Raw genomic sequence first — 22,017 nt, forward strand, 5'->3', positions numbered from 1 at the left:
AAGTTTATTTTGAAACTCCTTCCAGAGAAGTTTCATGGTTAATCTTCTGACTTTATGGTCAGAAGGAGCTTAATGAACATTATGAAAGATTCATTTTTTAATTGTTCTGCTGAAAAATTAACATACTAGTTTACAAGTTCAATTTTCAAGGTGCATGCATGCAAGTTCCTAATACTTGTATTATTATTGTATTCCTAATACTTGTATTATTATTATTAAAGCTGTATTATACTTTTTATTGAGAGTATTATTATTAATAGCACTTATTATTAAGAGTAAACTGAAGATCTGCTGCAGTTAGAATCCTATACAAGGCTGCAGTAGCTCATATCTGAGACAGACTCTTACTAAGAGTCAATAATTTCATACTCAGACTTACTGTGAGTAAGAGTAAGAGTATACTCAAACAGCCACTCTCCTAATTAGCTATTTGTACAATAGGTTAAACGTCCTCTTTTTTTCACTGAGAAATACCTCACTTGGATACTCACATGGTCATGTGTTCCCAGTGTTTCAAGTAGATTTTATTAAACTACCTCATCTTTCAAGGCTGTGTGCTCAAGATACACCAGAGAGCAATTAAGGATGCACTATTCTTCATCATGAGATGTGAGAACATGGAGAAACTAAAAATAAAATCTAGCTAAAACAAACACGTCAAATCTATGCATTTAAGTCAAGAGCATTACTCACACAAATTAATGGGCAAGCAACATTTCACATCTTTTGCATCTCTTTTAATGCTTTCTTGAAAATGTACTGCAAATATTGAGGAAACAAATGCAGCTAAATGACTCCTGATCACATTTTGTTTTTCACAAAGCAATAGTTCAGAGCACTGAGACTGATTAGAACGATTAGATGTTCCACACATACATTATATTACTTTTCTCTATTTCTCCAAAGAATCCTTATAGCAGGAGAACCTACATGAACAATCAGAAGATAATCTCTTTGCCATGCCATCTTGCAGGAGTGGATAAGGGGTGGGAGGGAAGGAAAGTCAAGCAAACAAACAAAAAAACAACTTTAATTTAGTCTACACTTTTCAAAAACAAAACTGCCCCCCACAAAGGCAGTAGATCACACACTACAGCCACCAGTCCATGTAGCACATGGACTACCAGTTACCAACTAGTTTTGACTATCTGAGCACTATAAGGTACAAAAAACCTTTTAGTTGGCAGTTCTGTCCATCTTCATGCTAGTCAACATTTGCAGCAAGGCAGCTCAATGACAGACAGTAACAAACAACATGTATTCAGTGTATAACCAAGATGTTATAATTGCAATATAATCAAAAGAGTAAGGCAAAAGCAAACAAGGATCGCAAAAGGGAATAAGTAGAAGAGCTTACCCTTGGGTTGAGCTCACTAGAAGATACCAAAAGAGGAGGATCTCCAGAAGAGATCCTTCCCCTGTGGTAGCCAGCTCTTAAATAGGTCCAGGAGGGGTGGAGCCTGGCTCCACCCCTTCCGGCAGCACAGGAGAATTGCCTTCACCTGTGCTCCTCTGGCTGACTCATGGCTCGCCTCAGGTGATTAATCAGAGGTTCAGGCCGTGACTCAGCAGTTCCCATACAATTCAGCAAGGAGCAAGGAGCAAAAAGTCTGTGAGAAAAGATGTAGAATGAATCAAGCAGAACTACCTTAAATAAACTGTTCTATACCAGTCAACACAGGTACAGAACATAAGCTGACCAACTACAATTATTTCATAGAATCATAGAATGGATTGAGTTAGAAGGGACCCTTTAAGTTCATCTAGTCCAACCCCCATGCTGTGGGAAAGGACATCTTTAACTACATCAGTTTGCTCAAAACCCTGCCAAACTTGACTTCCAACGTGAGGCTGCCACAGCTTCCCTGGGCAACCTATTCCAGTGTCTCACCACCCTCACTGTGAAAAAGTTCCTACTTATATCCAGTCTCAACATACTCTATTTCATCTTAAAGCCATTGCTTCTTACTCAGACACATTCCTATTAATAGACATTTTTATATATTGAAAGGCAGAAATAACTTCATCACACACTCACCAATGTCCTACTACAAAAACAATGACAGGATAACTAATTTTTCATCATTTTTACAGAATAAACTGAACTCTCATAATTGCAAGGTAATATACAATACAGAACAGTGCTACAAGAGCAGTAAAAACATTTCCTGTTTAGCAGTGTCCCCCAGTGGTCTGTCAGGGGACTGGTGCTCTTTAACATCTTTATCAATGACATTGATGATGGAATTGAGTGCACCCTCAGCAAGTTTGCTGATGACACCAAGCTGAGCAGTGCAGTCGACATGGTTGAAGGAAGGGATGCCATGCAGAGGGACCTCGACAGGCTTGAAAGGTGGGCCTGGGTGAATCTGATGAGGTTTGACACGGCAAAGTGCAAGGTTTTGCACTTGGGCCGGAGGAATCCCAGGCATCAGTACGACTGGAAGGAGCGGTCCTTGAAAGCAGCCCTGTGGAGAAGGACCTGGGGGTCCTGATGGATGAAAAACTGAACATGAGCCAGCAGTGTGCCCATGCAGCTCAGAAAGCAAATGGTATCCTGGGCTCCATCAGAAGAGGAGTGGCCAGCAGGGACAGGGAGGTGATTGTCCCCTCTACTCTGCTCTTGTGAGGCCCAATTTGGAGTACTGAGTGCAGGTCTGGAGCACCCAGTACAAGAAAGAGAGAGAGCTGTTGGAGAAGGTCCAGAAGAGAGCCACAAAGATAATCAGGGGGCTGGAGCACCTCTCCCTACACAGACAGGCTGAGGGAGATGAGCTTGTTCAGAATGGAGAAAAGAAGGCTGTGGGGTGTCCGCATTGCAGCCTTTCAGTACTTAAAGGGAGCCTACAGACAGGAGGGGAGTCAGCTCTTTGAAAGGATAGATAACAGCAGGATAAGGGGAAATGGTTTTAAATTGAGGGAGGGAAGATTTAGATTGGATGTCAGGAAAAAGATCTTTACAGAGAGAGTGGTGAGGCTGCCAGAGAGGTTGTGGATGCCCTGTCCTGGGAGGTGAACAAGGTTGGGTGGGGCCTCGGGCAGCCTGGTCTGGTGTTACCTGTGGAGGTTGGTGACCACAGGTGTGGGGGTTGGAGATTCATGATCCTTGAGGTTCCTTCCAACCCAGGCCATTCTGTTATTCTGTGATTTTGTGAAATGTGAGTTTAGGCTACCAGCTCTCCTTTGAAGTATTTGGAGGGGAAAAAAATATTCCAACATTGCCAGGAAACAGTTTTCTGTCATTTTGATGTAAAGAAGCTTGATGAAATAACCTATGGTGACTGCTACCTACAGACTGATTGATCTCCAGGACAATTAAGCATTCACAAACACTTTAATTTACCAACACCCACTTAAACAGATTTTAAGGGATCATACATCACTGTGTTTGCAACATCTAGGTTGGTTTTGGTCACTCCTATGTAATGGCAGATCTAGCATTTCTTGCAGTGTTCTCCAGTGACTCCTTACTATTACATGAAAACAGATGCAACACTTCAAACTGTAAGCCTTCTAGTGCAATGGCAGGTCAAACTGTCCTCTGCTAAGTATGGAGGCCACAAGTGCCCTCCACCTCCCCCGAGAAAGCTGGGGAGCAGTGACAAGGCCCAGGCCAGCAGATGCAGACGCACCTTCAAGGGAACACAGAGGCTCAGACGCTGCTTATAGAAGTGCAGGTGCTTTAGTTCCAAGTACTGCCCCCTAGCAGCACGCGGCAGGAATCGTGTCCTTATGCGCTTCCATCTCCTGTAGCCCAAGTCCTGCTTAGGGCAATCAAAGGAACCCGCAGGAAAAGCTGCCCTTCATCACCACAGCGGCCGCCCCAAGGCTCGAACCCGCGAAACTCACAGCCTCTCGGGCGCAGGCGCTCAGGAGAAGCCTCCCTCGACTTCCGGTTCATGGGCAGTCCCCCGACGCATCGCCTCACGCGGCCTGCGCGCAGCTGCGGTTGTAGCCGGAAGTGTGTTTCCGCTAGAGTCGGTCTGGGCAGATACACGTGCCATTGGATTAACTCATTTACAGCGTGGGAAGTGGTCGAACCAGTTTCGGACAGGAGACTTTTTCTGTTTTGATTTTGAGCTGATCACGACTCAGCGGCCAGCTGAGCGCACAACGATTCGGCTGAGGACACGAGCGTCTATACAGCTGCCAGGACCCAAACAAGCCGCATCGCTGAGCAGGCGGCGCTCCGTGCTCTGCTCATGCGCAGGAGCGGCCGAGGCGTGCTGCTGTGCGGGCCGGGGGTTGAGCAGCTGCCGCCATGGGGAAGCTGAACGTGGTCATGCTGCGATACCTGTCCAAGGAGCACTTCCGAGTCCTGATAGCGGTGAGTGGGCGGCGGGCGGGGAAGTCTTGTCGTCCTGGCACGGCCGCGCAGGCTGTCCGCTGGCGCCTTGCCCACCCAAGGAGTGCGGGAGGGAGCGCTCCGAGCGGGCAGAACTGCTCCTCCACCCGTCCCTGAGACAGCAGCCAGGCTGCCGATCTGTGGTTGGCACTCTACGAGTTTAGAGCACCCAATACAAGAAAGACAAAGAGATGTTGGAGAGGGTCCAGAGAAGAACCGCAGAGATTATCAGGGGGCTGGAGCACCTCCTCCCTACAGAGGCAGGCTGAGGGAGGTGAGCTTGTTCAGCATGGAGAAAAGAAGGTTGCGGGGTGACCTCACTGCAGCCTTTCAGTACCTAAAGGGAGCCTACAGACAGCAAGGAAGTCAGCTCTTTGAAAGGGTTAATAAGTGCAGGATAAGGGGAAATGGTTTTAAGTTGAGGGAGGGAAGATGTAGGTTGGATGTCAGAGGGAAGTTCTTTACAGGGAGAGCAGTGAGGCTGCCCAGAGAAGCTGTGGATGCCCCGTCCCGGGAGGTGTTCAGAGCCAGGTTGGGTGGGGCCTCAGGCAGCCTGGTCAGGTGTTATGTGTGGAGGTTTGTGGCCCTGCCTGTGGGGGGGGGGGGGCCGCCCCGAGATTCGTGATCTTTGAGGTTCCTTCCTGGCCCTTCTGTGATTTTGTGAAGATGTTAGAATTAAGTTACTCATCTGAGAAAAGTGGTTTTATACTTGGGGAGGATCTGATCTATTCAGCTGCTGAACATTGGCTAACAGACCTGTTTTTCATTTGCTCTTTTAGGTGGAAATGGGAATGAAGAATCATGAAATAGTTCCTGCCAGCTTAATTGCTTCTATCGCAAGCCTGAAGCATGGCGGTTGTAACAAAATTTTGAGAGAGCTGGGGAAACACAGGCTCCTGGCTTATGAACAAACTAGAAGTGAGTTTGGTTTATGTGTTGGGCTCCTCTCACCCCTTCTTATGCTATAGTACCATTGCTTGGCACACACAGACATCTGGAGCATTTTCTCATTTTCTCTGCTGTCTAGCCTGGGAACGTGGATTTGTTTAACAACAAATGATGATGCTGTCTGTTTAGCTGCTGATTCCAGTAGATCTCATAGACAGGAAAGAGACAAAAGGAGAGCAGTAAAATCTCCTTCACTCCATTACAAAATTCATGGAAATATGAAATAACTATTGGATAAGGTAATATAAAAGTGCATGCAGAAATCAACCCAAATGTGCTACAGTTTTTTCATAGTGCACAAATGGAAAAGACTGCAAAAGTCATATGACCTGCACTTCAGCAGGAACAGTTACTAAAGTATTTTTTTTTTCCTTTCCAAGTAGTAGTAGTCAAGTAGTACTTGCAGTAGTAGTACTTAATCAAGTAGTAGTGTAGCAGGCCCTTGCCCATTTCCTTCAACCTTGTAGTTTCATCTCACTTTTGAGTCTACATGAAATTCCTTCCCTTTTGGTCTCCATTCTTCAGAGTTTTAAGGATTGGTTTAGAGCCTCACAACAATCCTATATCCCTGCTATATCTCTAGGTAATTATCTTTGAAAGTAATGCCACTTCCATGCCATTTGGAGTATCATAATTGCTTGTGCTGCTGAGGTGCTGATAACATGTCTATCTTTTATCCAGTTAATTTTTCTAAGACTTGCAGGAATTGAAACATTCCATCAAATTTGGCTGATACTAGCCAAGAGGAAATGTAGTACTTGAGTGTTTTGTACCATAAGCTGGAACAAGAAACTTGACTAAAACTAGGCTTTTTTTTTTTTTGAAGCTAACGTGTCTGTAGTAAGGAGTAAAATGTTTTATAATTTATTTTTATTTAGTGGTCCAGGGCTATCGGTTAACTAATGCAGGATATGATTACCTTGCCTTGAAAACTCTGTCTTCCCGGCAAGTCATCAGTTCTGTTGGAAATCAGATGGGTGTTGGCAAAGAGTCAGGTAATTCAAAAAAAACTTTTTTTTTTTTTTTTTTTTTTGAAGGAAACATATCAGTATTTTTGCTTGTATTTTGCTAGAAACTTGGTAAATGTATCTCTAGATAGTCATGTCAGTTAAACACCAAGATCTGTGGCTCACTTCATGAGGCTTTTGACTGCATTTGGTTGGTGTTTTTTTTTTTTTTTGTAAGAGTGTTGTTCCAGTTTGACCATTTTGTCCAAATTTTGATTCATCTCTTAAAAGGTATTTTGCTGACAGATGCAAAATGTCACATGCTTCATGAAGAATTCTGAAATATTTTATCAAAAATATAACTTCAGTTTTTTTGTTCCACCTGTAAAATAAAATAATGTAAAATACCATCAAAATTATTGGAGTGCTGTCTTGGTTTCTCTTACGTATAGGCTGTAATTTGGCACAGCATGTCTCTCTCATCATTAAAGAAAGAGACTTGTCGTAGGCAAATGGTAGAAATGAAATTAAGAGGTTGGTCCCTTGGGATTTGTCTCCAGTCAGTAGAAAGAAGGCAGCTTTTCCAGCGTGTTATTAGGAACACTGGAGTTTGGCATGTGACCTGTATTTCCCTGTTTGGAAGTTTATAATTCCACGCTGTACAGATGGCCTGGGGAAATACCAGTCTGTTGTGATTGTAGGAACCTGAAGCCAGAGAGCTTGAATTGTCTCAGTTCTATTTCAGTTACTTTTACCTCCTGGTATGAAAGATGTTTCAGATAACATCCATATTTCTGCTAATGGAGAACCATAATCTCTTCAACAATAATTTCTTCCATCTCAGATCACTAATAGACAGTATATAAATATAGCTTTCTTTACTGTTGGACTAAGTGTCGTAGACCTTTCTGTGCCAGAAATACTTTTTCATTATAGACTTGTCAGGTATTTATTTCGTATTGCTGTTTCTCTTCTAGATATTTATATCGTTGCAAATGAAGATGAGCAACAGTTTGCAATGAAATTGCACAGGCTTGGAAGAACTTCTTTTCGCAGTCTGAAAAACAAGCGTGATTACCATAAGCACAGGCATAAAATGTCATGGCTTTATTTATCCCGGCTAGCAGCAATGAAGGAGTTTGCCTACATGAAGGTAGGAGGCCATTTGCAAAGTATCAACAATGGTGGAATAGACTGGAAGATACTTCTCATGCTGTCTTCTCATCACTTTGTATTTGCAGTACTAGTAGAATTTATGCTTATTTTCCTAGTGGACTTAAATTACGCATTTCAGAGAACATCAGTTTTGTATTCTTATATAGTGTCTGGTAATATAATGAAGCCTTGCAACAAAAGTCGTACAAAACTGAAGCAAGTTTTCCTCCTGAAATCCAAGAGGATTTCAGTTGAATGTTATTATTACTGTACAACTTTATGTTGTCTGTCTGAAAATCTCAATGAAGGCATCTGAGTAACCTGCAGAATGCTGCTTCCACCCTAAGATTTTGTGTTTATCTTAGATTGGAGTTTGTAGTACACACACTGTTTTCTTAACAGTTTTCTTTTTATTTTTTAATGTGTTAACTCTTTCAGGCTTTGTATGACAGAAAATTTCCTGTTCCAAAGCCTGTAGACTACAACAGACATGCAGTTATTATGGAGCTCCTTGATGGCTATCCTTTGTAAGTACTGAAGCTTGACTTCTCTGTTTCACAGAAACCTAACAATTGTAAGTTCAGTAAGGCAGCAGAGATTGCATTTTTCCTTATCATGTGAGTGAATTCTGACCACAGTAAAGCTGCTTGGCCTGCAGTATTATTTGTTCAAAGAAACTAGTGAAGTAGACTTCATTTATTTAAAGTATGCAATACACTGAAAGAGCAATGTGATGCAGATGTTAGTGTTACAACTGATTTCTGTGCAGAAATAGCATATTCTATTATGTTCATATTGAGTTATATTTCCTCTGCATTCTGAGATCAAGTTCATGATGCATGCTGTGGCAATTTAGAAAGATTACAGTTTTCAAATCCAGAGCTCGTGTTGAAAAATATAAGGGGAGAGTGAGGAGAGGTTGCTCTGTTTACACGTATACTTTTTGCTGTGTCGTGTATACTCTTTTTTTATAAGGAGGAATACTTTTCTTGAATTGTGCAAAATCTTTCAATGATTTTTAAAAAAATTGTGTGTGAATGAATGGTTTGGTTGCATAGCTGAATGTATTTGATACTTTATAAAATGTAGAATAGCCTAAGTGCTTACCCAGAGATTTAAAGCATCACATGCTAGAACAAAAAGTCTATGTTTTGATATGGTAATGAATATCAAAAATAGGAAGCTTAATCAAGAAGTGATTATCCCAAAGTATAACAGTTGAAGAGAAACATGGAATAAGTGCCTTTTAAGTAAGTGCCTTCAATGTATTCTGAATCCCCTTTTTTTGTTAAATAATTCCACATCCATCCTTTATAATGGTTTCATGTGGGCATCTGCAGTGGAGTTTTACCATGCTCACCCTGTTCTGCAGTTTTAATCTGAAGGAGATGCTGGATGAAAATTATTTCCAATGAACAACAATCTCAGAAGATACCAGTTAACATGATTTCCAGATTCAAAGAACAAGGAGTATATTTTATGATATAAGACCTGACCATATGAGAAATGTCACCAATTAATTTTTTCTACCTGTACAACAGCAGCAGCAGCATGTTTGAAAGCTGCTGGACTTCCCTTGTGCGTTCTTTCAGTGTTGTGCAGCTGATAAGCTCTTGTAACACTGTAATGTTGAATTCAGGCCAACATGCATCACAAGAAAATTTTAAGTTCTGGCTTCTCCTTAACAGTTTTTGTATAATAAAACAACTGCCTCTTCATGCTGTTTAAAAGAAGGTGATGTGTATTTTGCCCATTTCCAGTACTTTGTTTTCACTGCTGTGTATTTTAGAGTGTCCTAAGCTTTTTATGTTTTGGATCCTCACCTTACCTTCCAACCTAGTCTTGAAAATATGTTTTTGTGAATGAAAATATGAGGCATTTGAATATGAGATCACCTCCTGTTTCAGTACAGGAATTCCTGTTGTGAAGTTAGGCTTATCTAAAAAAAAATCCATACATAAAAATTTGCCGATGCATTATTTAAATTCTGAGTACAACAGAAGAACTGGTGAGAGGACAAGGGGCAATTGGTATAAGTTGAAAAGCTTATAAGGAGAAACTTTCTCCCTGTGAGGGCAGTGCGACAGTGTGTCACAGGGCAGCTAGAGAGGCTTGCACAGTCTTTCTCCATTCCTGGAAGCTTTTCACCCCCATCATGGGAATTCCTGATAACTTTATGTGTGTTTTCAGAGCTCAGCCAGGTTTGAGGTGGTTATCAGAATAGACACCTCTGGAACTCCTTTGTAACTTCAATTACTCTCTCCTTCCGTGAGATTTAATTGGTATATCTTACCTATATTTATGAAGTCCTTCAGGGTTCAGGATATTTTATTTGAAATTTCCAGGTGCCAGGTGCGCCAAATGCAAGATCCTGCTTCTGTCTACAGTGAATTAATGGAGTTAATTGTAAAACTTGCCAATCACGGTTTGATTCATGGGGATTTCAATGAATTCAATCTCATACTGGATAATGATGACCATGTCACTATGATTGATTTTCCACAGATGATATCAACATCACATCCAAATGCTGAATGGTAGGTAAAAAGTTTATGGTATTTTCATAACAGGTAAGTTAAGTTCTGATAAAAGCAGTCAGCCATGCTTTATGTTTATAACCTGCTACTACTTCTACCATTTTTATCATGTGTCCCAAATAATAAGAATAGTTTGATTTGTGAATGAGTGGAAATGTCTAGGATATATTTATAATTAATTGCTCCTCAAAGAGAATGATTTATTTTGGTTAAGGAATACTTAGAAATAAACTGTATACTATTTAGATAATTAGCTTTTTTTCTAGATGCCTAATAAGTCATTAGCTTGCAAATAAAATCAGTAATAAAAAAGTACACAATAAAATCTTGTCATTGCAATAGATCTTATTACTTTGGTTTTTGGTTTGGTGCATTTCTGTGCTTTTTTACAGGTATTTTGACAGAGATGTTAACTGTATTAAGGAGTTCTTTAAGAAACGCTTCAACTATGAGAGTGAGCTCTTCCCAGAATTCAAAGACATCAGGTAGAAGATGCCAGATAAATCTGGGTTCCCCCATCTTTGGTTTTCTGTAGGCTTTATGGAAAGAGCTGATGCCTGTTTGAGATGTTTATAGGAGAACTGTGGAGGGGAGAAAAGCCAAATTAAGCAATTTGAAATGTTTTTGTTGTTCTTACAGTAAGAAGGCTCCCTGTTTTCTTCACTGTCAGTTAGTGAAATGGTATCCAAAAGCTAATGAATGCCTTAAAATGGTCTGCTTTCTCCTCTGCCTTTCTGCTTTCTGCTGAAGGAAAAAGATCAATGCAAAACATTAATACAGATGGTAAATACATAGGAAATGTTACAGTAATGCAAAATCAGCTTCTTCCACTCTTAAAAGCCTTAACAGTTCTGGCATATTGAGTATTAATGTAGGTTTTAATTTTAAATTTATTTTACAGAATGGTAGTAAACACGGTGACTACATCTTTGAATATTATCTTCAAAGTTTAGACATAAGGAAAAAATATTTACAGTTAGGGTGGTGAGGCACTGGCACAGGTTGCCCAATGTGATTGATGCCCCATCCCTGGAGACTTTCAATGGGAGGCTGGATAAATCCCTGGGCAACATGATGTAGCTGTGGTGTCCCCGTTCATTGCAAGGGAGTTGGACAAGATGGACCTCAGACGTCCCTTCCAACTCAAAGGATTCTGTGAAGTTTTATTTATAATATTGTTTGGGTTTTTTTGAAAAGTAAAATAATTTTTCATGTACTTTGGGAGAGAAGCTGTTGCAATTAGTAGGTTTTTATGTCATTCTGAGCTCTTGCTCAAGGGACAATTGCACTTTCATCAGTGCGTGTCAGTGCACCCTTTATTTTTCTGTTTGAACAAGTATTATTTAAAACCAGATTATGTTAAAATGAAATTATTGAAGTAAATACTTATAAATACTTACTATCTTAGAGATGGAGTCATCTTCTGTGGCAGTTTGCTTCTGCTAAGCCACATTCTGCTAAGTACCAAAGCCCAACATTGTCTTGTATGTTTCAACAAAGTAACACTTTTTTTAATACTATGGTAATTACAATTTATGGTATCTTATGGCACATCCATAGCAGGATGATTTAACATATTGAAAGAAAACCTTCTTTTATTGCTCTTTTTCAGAAGAGAAAGTTCTCTTGACATAGAGATTGCTGCCAGTGGATATACGAAAGAAATGCAGGAAGATGATGAACTGCTTCGCCCATCGGGCTCTGACGAGGATGATCATGCAGCAGTGGTATCAGAATTTGAAGAATTTGATGAGAGTAACCTCAAATTCTTCAGAAGTAGTCAGGAAGATAATGCAGAATTAATACAGGAAGAGGATTCTGAAAGCAGCACCTCTGAAGATGCAGTGTATCACAATGAAGAGGCTGATACCACTGAAACTAGTGAAAATCTACAAAAACTGAGTTTGTCAGAGTTGAGCTCTGCCATAAATAAGGTTGAAGGGCAACCTGTGCATTGTAAATCCAGTGAAGATACAGAGAGTTGTGTAACTGTGTTTTCTGAGCATGAAAAGATGCTCCAAGGTACCTCAGAAAATCAGACAGCTCAAGGAGAGTGCTGCATTGACAAGGAAAACGAAGATGATGAATGTCCTGATCTGGTTGACTTGTCAACTTTAAACAAGAAGTTGAAGCCTTACAGGTAAATATTTTTACTGTATAACCATGTATTTCCTGCACTGCCTCCCAGTAAATGAAAGTAGTTCAATACAAGTAGTTCAAAAGCAACTGCTCTTCACCACTATAGTTCAAAGTGCCAACTAAGAATTAAATTTATTCTTAAAACAGTGCATTAATATATTTCCTGATGAGGCATTACATGTACAGTACCAGTCATAAGTATGATGCAGCAGTTGTCCTGTCCTGTAGTAATAACAGGCTGCTTTTCATGTGTGCAGTATACAAGTGCCTATTGTGCAGTACTTCTTCCTGTCATAAATGCCTGTGTTGAGCTGTTAGTGTTAATGTTTCCAATGGAAATGTTCTGTAGTACTTAGATGTTCTGCTAGCAGTTCAAATTATGTCTCAAAAATGTTATGACTAAAATGTGATTATTGTGAACACAAAGGGTGTTAATTTTGCTAGGTGGAATAAAATACTACTTTACACATTTCAGAAATGAAGATAACATACCTCATATTGCTGAGAACAAGGCAAGAACAAGGACCACATCAGTCAGCAGTCTTGGGAGCTGTTCAACCATTCCACCGGTAATTATTACTGTTGTTGTTGCATTATTATCATCTAGTTCACTCTGAGACCATCTTAAATTTCACATAGATGTTAGTAGGTATTTGTAAAATACCTTCTAGAATTATTTGGTTTTCAGTGATTACTAACCATGTACCTCTCTGGTTTGCAGTTACATGGTCATAGACAAATGGTACTGATAATTTTCTAATTGCTGACTTGTGAATTATATCCAGCACTTTACTCTATTGGTTGCTCTTTTTCCTGTTACTATGCTTGTGTAATTTTGTGTAATTTGTAATTTGTGGCAGGTATAGGTCATACAATCTGTTCTTTCATTTCTCTTACTAGAAATGAATTCTGTTCCACAATTAATGTTTTTGTATTTTAGAAGTGAATATTTATGTGAAAATTTAACCTGCTCCGTTTAAAGATTTCTTCATGCTTTGTTGAAACACTTATATCTGCTCATTTTAGTAATGGTTTCTCCAATAATTTGAATTTAACTTTCAGCATTATACAAATCAGGAGGTTTTGCAGCAGAATTTAATGTCTTTTTTTTCAACCACAGTCTATACATTAGTCAGTACGACTTCTTCCATTACGTTTTAAGAAGTACATTCTAGTTTCAAAGGGAAAAAAGGACTGTTATATGTGTAAATAAATGTATCAAGAAACGGCATGTCTGGAAGTTGTCTCAAGACATTTGTACAGGACTTCATGTTTGTTAGTCATTCGAGTTCTTACTGTATAGAGTGGCTTTGTATCTTCTTAAGGAGACAAAGAATTAGATTTGATTTGTGGAATGGGGTAAAGAAGAGCCAGAATGACCTGCCAGGAGTTCTTTAATCTCTGGTGCGTGAAGTCTGATGTGTTTGTTTTTTTTTCAGCTGTTGGATTTTTGTGTATGGTTTTTGTTTGTTTTCCTCAGTTTGCTAACTAAAGTTTGCAGGATTGATTTAAATTTCAATTATTATACTTCTGTTCACCATTAGGTGGTAGCAGTGGTCATGCTGTAATTCTAGAAACCTTTCTGAGTGTTTAGAGGGTGTGTGTTTATTCTGTAAGCAGACACATAGAACTTTGTTAGAAAATATTCAAATGGCATGAAAGTACCTAATATTCTCTTCTAAAAGAAACATAAGAGCACTTTGGCAGAAGAGGCTTCCTAGAGATGCAGCTACATAAAAATCCTGTTTATCCAGTTTACCTTACGTAATCATTCCATTTGCATGCTCATACACTGAGTAAAATGATGTTTCTGTCCGTTGGTAAATCTTATTTGAAAGTTTGAATGCTAGAAGTAAATGGCAGAACTAAGAGGAGGATATGTAGATGAGTGAGCTATTTCTAACACGAGGACATGATTACAAAACTAAAACAAAGGTACTGCAGTAGGATCCACTGTGACTGATGCTAGTACTTCTCTGTTGTTCGTATAGCTTTCTCCATGGAGAAACATATTAAACCAGATTTTCAGATTGAACACAGAGAAGGAATTCTTATGGACATAAATAAGCAATATGGTAATAGCAGTAGGTACAGTCATAACTGGAAGAATGCCAAAGCAAAAGCAGCAAAACAGCAAAATGTAAATTTGCTTACTCTGAAATTTTTCTTTTTTTGCTTGTAGTGAAGTTTAAGATGATGGTTAGACAAATGAGATTTGCACGCTGTGGTTGAGCAAATTTTGCAAATTTACACTATGATTACAGATCATAGTGTAATATACCTGGTATACCTTGTGTTTTAAGATTTCTTGCTTGAACTGTGAATAAAATCATCTGCTCACTACAGCAGGAGAAGTAGAGAAGCCACCTTTAAGGGCTCTACCCATACAAAGCAGAGAATGACATCTTTTTTGCTGACAGAATGAGAACATTAGTGGACCAGTTTTAACTAATTCTGTTAACTTTTCTTCAGGAATTTTTGAGGAATATTTTCCAAAGTCCTTGTTGGTAAATTGTGAGGTGAAACAGATACATCATAAACAAGATTAATGCAGCATATTGCCTGTTGACTGACAGAGGTCAGTCCCTCTGTGCCCCTGCCTCACATGGGTACTCCTGAGCAGTCCCACTGGCTGCAGCTCTCCCAGCACCACTCTGAGACAGCTCTGTGCCTTCATGTTCCAAATGACAAATCTACAGCTGTAACTATTAAATTATGGATTGATTTTTTTTATTATGGATACTTTTAGCCATATGCAATACATAGTAGAACTCAGAATGAAAACAAAAGGGTAAAATGGCATGACATTTCTTAAAACTACTGTAGTCGTGTTTTTTTTTGTTTTTTTTTTTAACTGATCCATTGTAGTTCAGGCACTTATCACTGTGCAAGATACCATTTAAAATGCTACTTATTAGAGCTAACACTAAAAGAAAATAATAGCACAGATAGTCTTATGCCCCTTTAGATGCTGGAGCCTTGAACAGTGACTGTAGCATCAAACTGGAGTTCCAAGCCACACAACCACCATGTGGACATTTTCTGTAACAAAAGTTCTCCCATTTCAGTCAATCAAACCGTATATGACTGCCTCACAGGGAAACACCTCTGTTCATCATTTCTACTATCAAAGACAATGATGTTTTTGTGAGAACTTCTTGCCGCTCTATTGAAATAAAAGTGTATAAGTGAAAATAAAAGTGATAAAACTGAAATTACACAGCAGTCATAATCACTGGTACCAACCAGGGGTTGCCTGCTAACTTCTCTGTTACAAACAGCTGGCTGAGATTGCCGTGAAGCCCAGGGATCTGTGCAGAACAGCACATGGCTGAGGGTTGCAAGGGGCAGTTTTGGATACACTGGGGTTAGCCCTGGCATGGATCACGAGCTTGTTGTCATGCAGTGGTTTCCAGTTAGGATCCCCACTGCATGTCCTGGTTAGTAGTGAAAATACAGGATCATTGTACTGTGTCTTTGTATTAAATAATTTTCAGAGAAGTTCTGATACTGAATTCTTTCTTTGCAGGAAATGGTGAAAAAGAAAATAAAGCGTCAGCTGACAAAACAACAAAAGTCTGCTCTGAGACAACGACTGCAGAAAGGAGAGGCAAATATTTATACCAAACAGCGTCGAGAAAATATGTACAACATTAAGTCAAGCTTGGACGCAGCTAGTTTCTGGGGATAATTTATTGAAACTACTGTAAACATCAGGAAACAAATAGTACATACAGTTGAAAGAATGTTATTAATAACAGATATTCATTTTATACAATGGAGCAGCAGCTCTTCTATACAACACTGTTCTTTTGAAAGATAATAAAAATCATTCTTGTTCCTATGGTCTTGTTTGGAAAATTTTCTTTTGTGTTTCTAGTTAAAAACCACTGACTGTAATTTAAGCTAAATCTAGATGTGATCCTTTAACTGTAGAAATTGCCAACAGTACCTTGTTTTAAATTGATTTTACTGTGTTTATATAGATTAAAAATCTTCCACTGTGCAGACGATTCCTTTTTAAAATATCCCTTCAAGGTTAGAGCTAGTTTTTGCAATGACATGAAGTTTCAGTGCAAAATGCTGCCTAGTTATAAACGTTTGGCTTAATTAAAAATCACAAGGAAATATTAACAAATGGCCTTTCTTTTCTACCCCATTAGATTTTTCTATTCCATAAGATTTCTTGTGACCTTGAGCAAACACCATCAAACAATATAATGCTATTCATTCTTTGAATTCTTTATCAACTCTTTTTTTTAACTTTCATTCTAAGCAGTCTCACATAAAAAAATCTTGCCCAGAATGAAGTGTAACAAGTGCTTTATGGATATGGCAGTCACTTGGGTTTCAGATGTACCTGTGCAGTTACCAGTAAATTTAATTTCTTTAGTAACTTACATATAGCAATGAGAATCGTGAACTTCTCTTTTCAAAAATATTACCATAACTTTTATGTTATATCCTGGGGCTCTGAAGGCCTAAAAGATCAAATGCTTTGATGTATCTGCACTTAAGATATGAGTTGTAGCATTTCTGCAGAAGGATAACTTAGTGAAGTTTAAGTTATCAGTCTGTAGTTTCCAACATCATACATCTTCTATTTGCCAGGGGGAAATCAGGAATTTGAATGATACTTTAGATGTTATGTGCACACATCTGATGTTAGCTGTTCTACCCCTTCTACCTGATATTCAGCTTGTAGTTAATTGAAGAACCCTAAGCTTTGTTCTGTCTTGAAGCATGCTCCTGATTTGAAAGCTACTAGCTATGGTCTTGCTGTTGCAATACAAAAGCTAGTATTGCCAGCGTCTGTACATGTCCTTAAAGCCATGGCAGGCCAGCGACAAGATGCAAGAGATAAATGCTACCTGAAGCATCGCAGCTGTGGGAAAGCCTGGTGACAGAAGGAAGCCCAATTAAGTCGTAGATATAAGTGATTGCAATCAAGATACACAATCCTATTTTCTGATCCAGATAGAACTCATTTTATCTGGAGCAGAAATGTGACCTAAGTTAATTTAATTACATTTCTATTTCAAACATCCAGAGGAAAAAACATCCTTGTATGTTTCTAGGCTGTTATCTATTAAGAGGTTGTTTCAGTGACAACGGTATTTCAGTTGCAGTTCTTTGCCTAAGATGTGTGTGCACTTCTTGGCTTCTAAGTCTGAACTTTTCACAGCGAATGAGTTCTTTCTGATGCGTGACCTTAAGTCTGTGTTGGTAATGGGTTCAAAAAATACACAAAGGCTGTCCCGCTCGATTCAGCTCCACAGAACAGAAGCGGTGATGGAAATCTTTGCTGTTTATTTTCACAGTGTTCCTTTAAAACATCCATTAACTGTTTTAAAAGTACTCTAATGGATGGCTGTAAGTTATCATTTCCTTTTACTGGAGTTAGTGAGGGAAGAACAGCCTCATGGTTACCACTTAATATATCTTTATTAAGCTTTCTTTTTTTTTCTTTTTTCTTTTTTTTTAAAGCAGCAGAATTCCTGAAATATCTGAAGTCACTGAAGGTCACAGCAACGTTTGCACACAGTAAACTTCGGAGTGCTATTTAGAGTGGACTTAAGGAAATGCAGCGGTTAGGACAGCAGCGTTACAGCTCAGCAGCAAGGAACGTGGGTTGTAAGAAAACCTGTTCAATGTATTTTAGTAGTCATAATGGTGGTTCATTATCTTGTAGGCAAAATTTGAAGATAGGGAGTGGATACACACTGTACAATGCACTTGTTATATGCAATGGTAGGTGTTAGAAGAGATACAAGTTTGTGTTGCAGTTTTCCATCCTAAAAAAAGATAAAAGTTGTTTGGGAACATGGAAGGAAGGACTATAGTAATTAAAGAACACTCTCGTGTGTCTTTTTTCCAAACCAGGAAGACTTTACAGGAACTGAAATAAGAGCGCTTTGTACTGGCAGTGCAGCCCTGATTGGTGCAGCTTGTGGCTGTTACACAGATGTGCTTGGCAGCACCGTGTGTACATTTGTACTTCAAGTTTTCACCATTGCATCTGTGTCTGTCCTGACTGGAGCGCTTGTTGAGGCCACTGCACTTTTCTCTTACATGTTACTAGTTTAACATACTGTCATTTTAATACACACTGTGTAGGGAGTGAGGAAAAAAGATTCAAATTCAGTTAACAAACCACAAGTTTAATTTTGCTATTTCAATTTATTTTCCTCTTGCTGTTAATATCAAAGTCCCATCCCTGCTACAGGACTAAAGGAAAAAGAACATACTTCCAGTTTGCTGCTGTTATTTCTCAGCAAAAATCTGCTTCTTCCACAGTACTGCATGTGGAGAAGCTTTACAACTTAATGAAGCATCGTATCTTCAATCTTCTACAATTTGAGAGTCTGGGGGAAGCGAAGAGGTTTTCTCCTTCACTTGAAATAAACCTGAGCGGTCTTAGCTCCAACACACGGTCCCCATCCAGGCGAAACGCGGGTCTCTCCCCCCTGCCCGCCGACGGGTGCGCTTCGCAGGAGGAAACCGCGCACTGAGCGCGCCAGCCTGCTTTGCAGCTCCTCAGCGCTGCGCACGGGGAGGTGGGCCCTTGGAGTGCCTTGGAGTTTGAGGCAGTGCCTGATTGGGAGACGAGGGGAGACTCCTCAGGAGCCCGGTGCATCAATATGCTGCTGCAGGAAGGCTGAGCTCGGCTCACTCGGGCATGAAGACAACTGGTGGCCGCTGTCTGGCAAAGCAGGTCGGAAATGGACAGAACCCTGGAGTCTTTGCAGCTGGTGATTGCCCGAGTCCTGCCTCACAGAGACCCTACCCTGGTGTTTAAGGACTGTAAGTACCACGAAATTGTCCAGCTTCTCTCACAGCGTGTTTCTTATAGCTGAGATAGTAAGAGAGAGAAGTAATAAGTAATCTGCTTGCATCTGTGTGTGAATCACAAGCTGTAGTTGTTTTAACTCTGCCCATTGCAGGCAGTGTTGCTGGTTGCGTTTGGAGTTTGCATTTGACAGACTTGATTCAGAGCCTTTTCATAGGATACTTACTTGCATCCCAGAAACTACTCCTGGTGAAATTTTTACTAATGACAATCCTGGAAAGCTTTCTGTCAGCTCCTTTCCTCCAGCAATTAGTTTGGACTATGAAACTACATTTCTTTTTAACTACTGATTCTGTAAAACTAATAAATAAATATCACAATCTTCATGCACAGATGCAATGTGAGAAGATGTTTTCCTGCAGGCATGTGGAATGTGAACTGTTTTCCAGTTTCCAACTTGCCAACAGCTGCACCTTTCCAAAGCATGCCACAACTGCTTGCCTCGCTGTCCTTTCTCGCTCTCTTGGTTTACAAACTGTGTAAATGGGTTCTGAAGTGCTTTGCAGTGAGTGCTGCACAGGAAACTGCTCTCTTAACATCCTTTGAAACAAATAGAGTGGAATGTGGTTCACATCGTGGAAATGTGACTATTTAAGTTGTGCTTTATGATGAGCACAGGGCTGCACGTGGAATGAAGTGCTGTTTAATTGGCAAGTTTTTACAGAGCACATTCACATTGCCATAGATTTCACACAGTAGTGGGGTAGAAGCCTCCAATAAATTGAACAAACAATAGCTAAATCTCATTGTTTTTACAGTTTCCTCCAGAGGTGAGGAAGATCTCCCACAAATCCTTCCCTATGTTAGCTTTGTGACTGCTGAATTAGGAGTTTGCTGGGTGCTGTTTCAATCAAGTTGGTGAATTGTATACTCAATGAATATACAGATGTTATAATTGTGAAATAAACAAGCAAGTTTGGCTAAGCAGGTTATTATACCAAAAAGAAAAGAGAGTGCTTACCCTTGTCCTAAGCTTGCTGGAAAACTCCAAAGGAGGGATCTCCAGAAAGAGATCCTTCCCCACTGCTAGTCAGCTCTTAAATGGGTCAAGGAGATATGGAGCCAGGCTTCACCCCTTCCAGCAGCAAAGGTGAATTGCCCTCACCTGTGCTCCCAGGGCTGACTCACTGCTTGTCTCAGGTGATCAACCAGAGATTCAAGCTGTGATTCAGCAGTTCCCAGACAGGAATCAACTTTTTACTTGAGTAGAAAGTGATAGGACAAAGTGGAATGCTTTTAAGCTCAAGGAGGGAAGGTTTAGATTGGATGTTGGGGGAAGTTCCTCACAGAGAGAGTGGTGAGGTGCTGGAACAGCTGCCCAGAGAGGCTGTGGATGCTCCATCCCTGGAGGAGTTCAAGGACAGGTTGGACAGGGCCTTGGGCAGTCTGGTCTAGTGCCAGATCTGGAAGTTGGTGGCCCTGTCTGTGTCATCAGGGTTGGAACCTGGTGATCCTTGAAGTCCCTTCCATTCTGTGATTCTATGATCTACATCAGTCAATCATGTAATGCACAGCCAATGCTGGGATAATGTTTGATTTTTAAGAGTTTTTTTCTTAACATTGAAATCTAATTGTCATTTGCCTGACCTAAGATATACTGCAGAAGTATTTATTTCATCTCCAATTCATTTGTGAACAACCATGTTAGAGTTATTAAAATCGGCCTCATACAATTGGCTGTTATCTACTCCCTTGCTATGGAAGAGTTGAAGACATCAAGCGCATGGCTAGCAACGGACCTGGGAGAAAAGCTGGTGTACTTCTACATTAAATGTCTCTACTTGCTAGATTCCATGTTCAGATACACAGAAGAGTGAAGCCGTTCTGTAGTTCTGCGACTCTCTGGGAAGAGCAGTAGGACACCGCTCTCCTACAAATGTGGCATAAGGATCCATCCCCAAACCTAAACATTCATGTCAGTGCTTCAGCCCCCTCCCAGAGGAGGTTTATGTGCTGCTGGGTAGGACTGCATTACGGCTGCAGCTTCAGGACCTCACAGTACAGTCTGTGAGAGCACACATGTCACAGGAACAAAGAATTGGGTGGAGGGGTGGGCTGCAGGAAAAAGGGCATTCCCTTTCATGAGTTACCACGGGTAACCAGTTCCAGCAGATCTACGCACACGGCTTTTATTGAAAGTGTGTGTAGGAGCTGCTTGGACAGCACACTGTGACCACCCACAGATCGAAGGCACGGGGAGATGATTAAAGCAAAACAAAAGTGCAAGTGGCTCAGAGTGCTGTTTTTCTTTAGATTTTCTGAGGTATGGAAAGAATTCTGGGGGTGTTCAAATACAGGTTTGATCTATGAGATTTGCTCCAAAAGTAATGCTTCCTATTTTATTGTTTTGGCCACCAACTTCAGAGGCAGATGTTGGTGCTATGGCAGTAGAGGTGGAACCTTCCCACCAGTTTCCCAATACATGTTGTTACCGTGTGACTGATGGCAGCAGAGGGGCACTCTGACAGAATGGAAGCATGTATCAAGCAAAAATGTATCACAGATTACCTCCACATGGAAAAAATGACGCCCACCAACATTCATTAACACTTGCTGAACATTTCTGAAGACCAAACAGTGAGGCAAAGGGTGATGAATTTCAGTTGTGGCAACAGTGACAGTGGGTCACCTTTGCTAGTGCAGATTGCTACAAGCAAGCTCAGCATGCAATTGTTCATTGCTGATGGAAATGCAGAGCTAATGGTGGTACCTATGTTGGAAAAAAAAGTGTTTTGTAACTGAGAATTTGCTCTATCAAACAATGTTATTGTGCGCTTTGTACCTGTTGTATTTTCCATGGAAATAAAAAGGAGGCATTACTTTCAGAACACCCTACTTAAATAGATAGGTTTGAAGTTGCTGTGAGTGCATGCTGCCAGTTCTAACTGGTAACAGAGTGTTTTGCATGTTATTTGGATGAGAATTTACATGTGTTCTCTTTATCTTGTCAAATCTAAAAAGTAAGTAGTGTCCATCTCTGATTTTTAATGGGATTTAAAGCAGTATAATGATGTCTCATGTTTCCCCCATGAAAGCATGCTCTTACAAACATGCTGCTTTCAACTTTTACTGGACCAGGTAAGATTGAACAATCCA

At 40.1% G+C, this 22,017-nt stretch overlaps 2 protein-coding genes across 2 annotated transcripts in view; both read left to right on the forward strand.

The window, feature by feature from the left end:
- The first annotated feature begins 3,962 nt into the window (after window positions 1–3,962).
- On the forward strand, window positions 3,963–15,915 carry RIOK2 (RIO kinase 2). The gene is made up of 10 exons (XM_042864980.1): window positions 3,963–4,327; window positions 5,125–5,263; window positions 6,172–6,288; window positions 7,218–7,393; window positions 7,834–7,922; window positions 9,741–9,932; window positions 10,325–10,417; window positions 11,545–12,072; window positions 12,547–12,640; window positions 15,601–15,915. The coding sequence occupies exons 1-10, from the start codon at window positions 4,262–4,264 to the stop codon at window positions 15,760–15,762; spliced, it is 1,656 nt and encodes a 551-aa protein (XP_042720914.1). The 5' UTR covers window positions 3,963–4,261; the 3' UTR covers window positions 15,763–15,915.
- Window positions 15,916–18,760: 2,845 nt separating this feature from the next.
- Window positions 18,761–22,017, forward strand: part of LIX1 (limb and CNS expressed 1) — a 37,166-nt gene continuing 33,909 nt past the window's right edge. Inside the window, exon 1 of the mRNA XM_042864972.1 lies at window positions 18,761–18,875. Within this exon, the coding sequence (XP_042720906.1) occupies window positions 18,794–18,875 (82 nt within the window). The 5' untranslated portion in view covers window positions 18,761–18,793. The remainder of the gene's footprint in view (window positions 18,876–22,017) is intronic.

The sequence above is a fragment of the Lagopus leucura genome, unplaced genomic scaffold (assembly GCF_019238085.1).
Source record: "Lagopus leucura isolate 7727_CA_CO unplaced genomic scaffold, USGS_WTPT01 Super-Scaffold_774, whole genome shotgun sequence".
Taxonomy (NCBI): Eukaryota; Metazoa; Chordata; class Aves; order Galliformes; family Phasianidae; genus Lagopus; species Lagopus leucura.

Excerpts from the sequence above, each read along its gene's own strand:
- RIOK2 (XM_042864980.1), top strand. The coding sequence starts at position 4,262 with ATGGGGAAGCTGAACGTGGTCATGCTGCGATACCTGTCCAAGGAGCAC. Across the intron at positions 10,418-11,544 it reads CCAGAATTCAAAGACATCAG|AAGAGAAAGTTCTCTTGACA; the intron begins GTAGAAGATGCC and ends GCTCTTTTTCAG. Across the intron at positions 12,073-12,546 it reads AAGAAGTTGAAGCCTTACAG|AAATGAAGATAACATACCTC; the intron begins GTAAATATTTTT and ends TACACATTTCAG.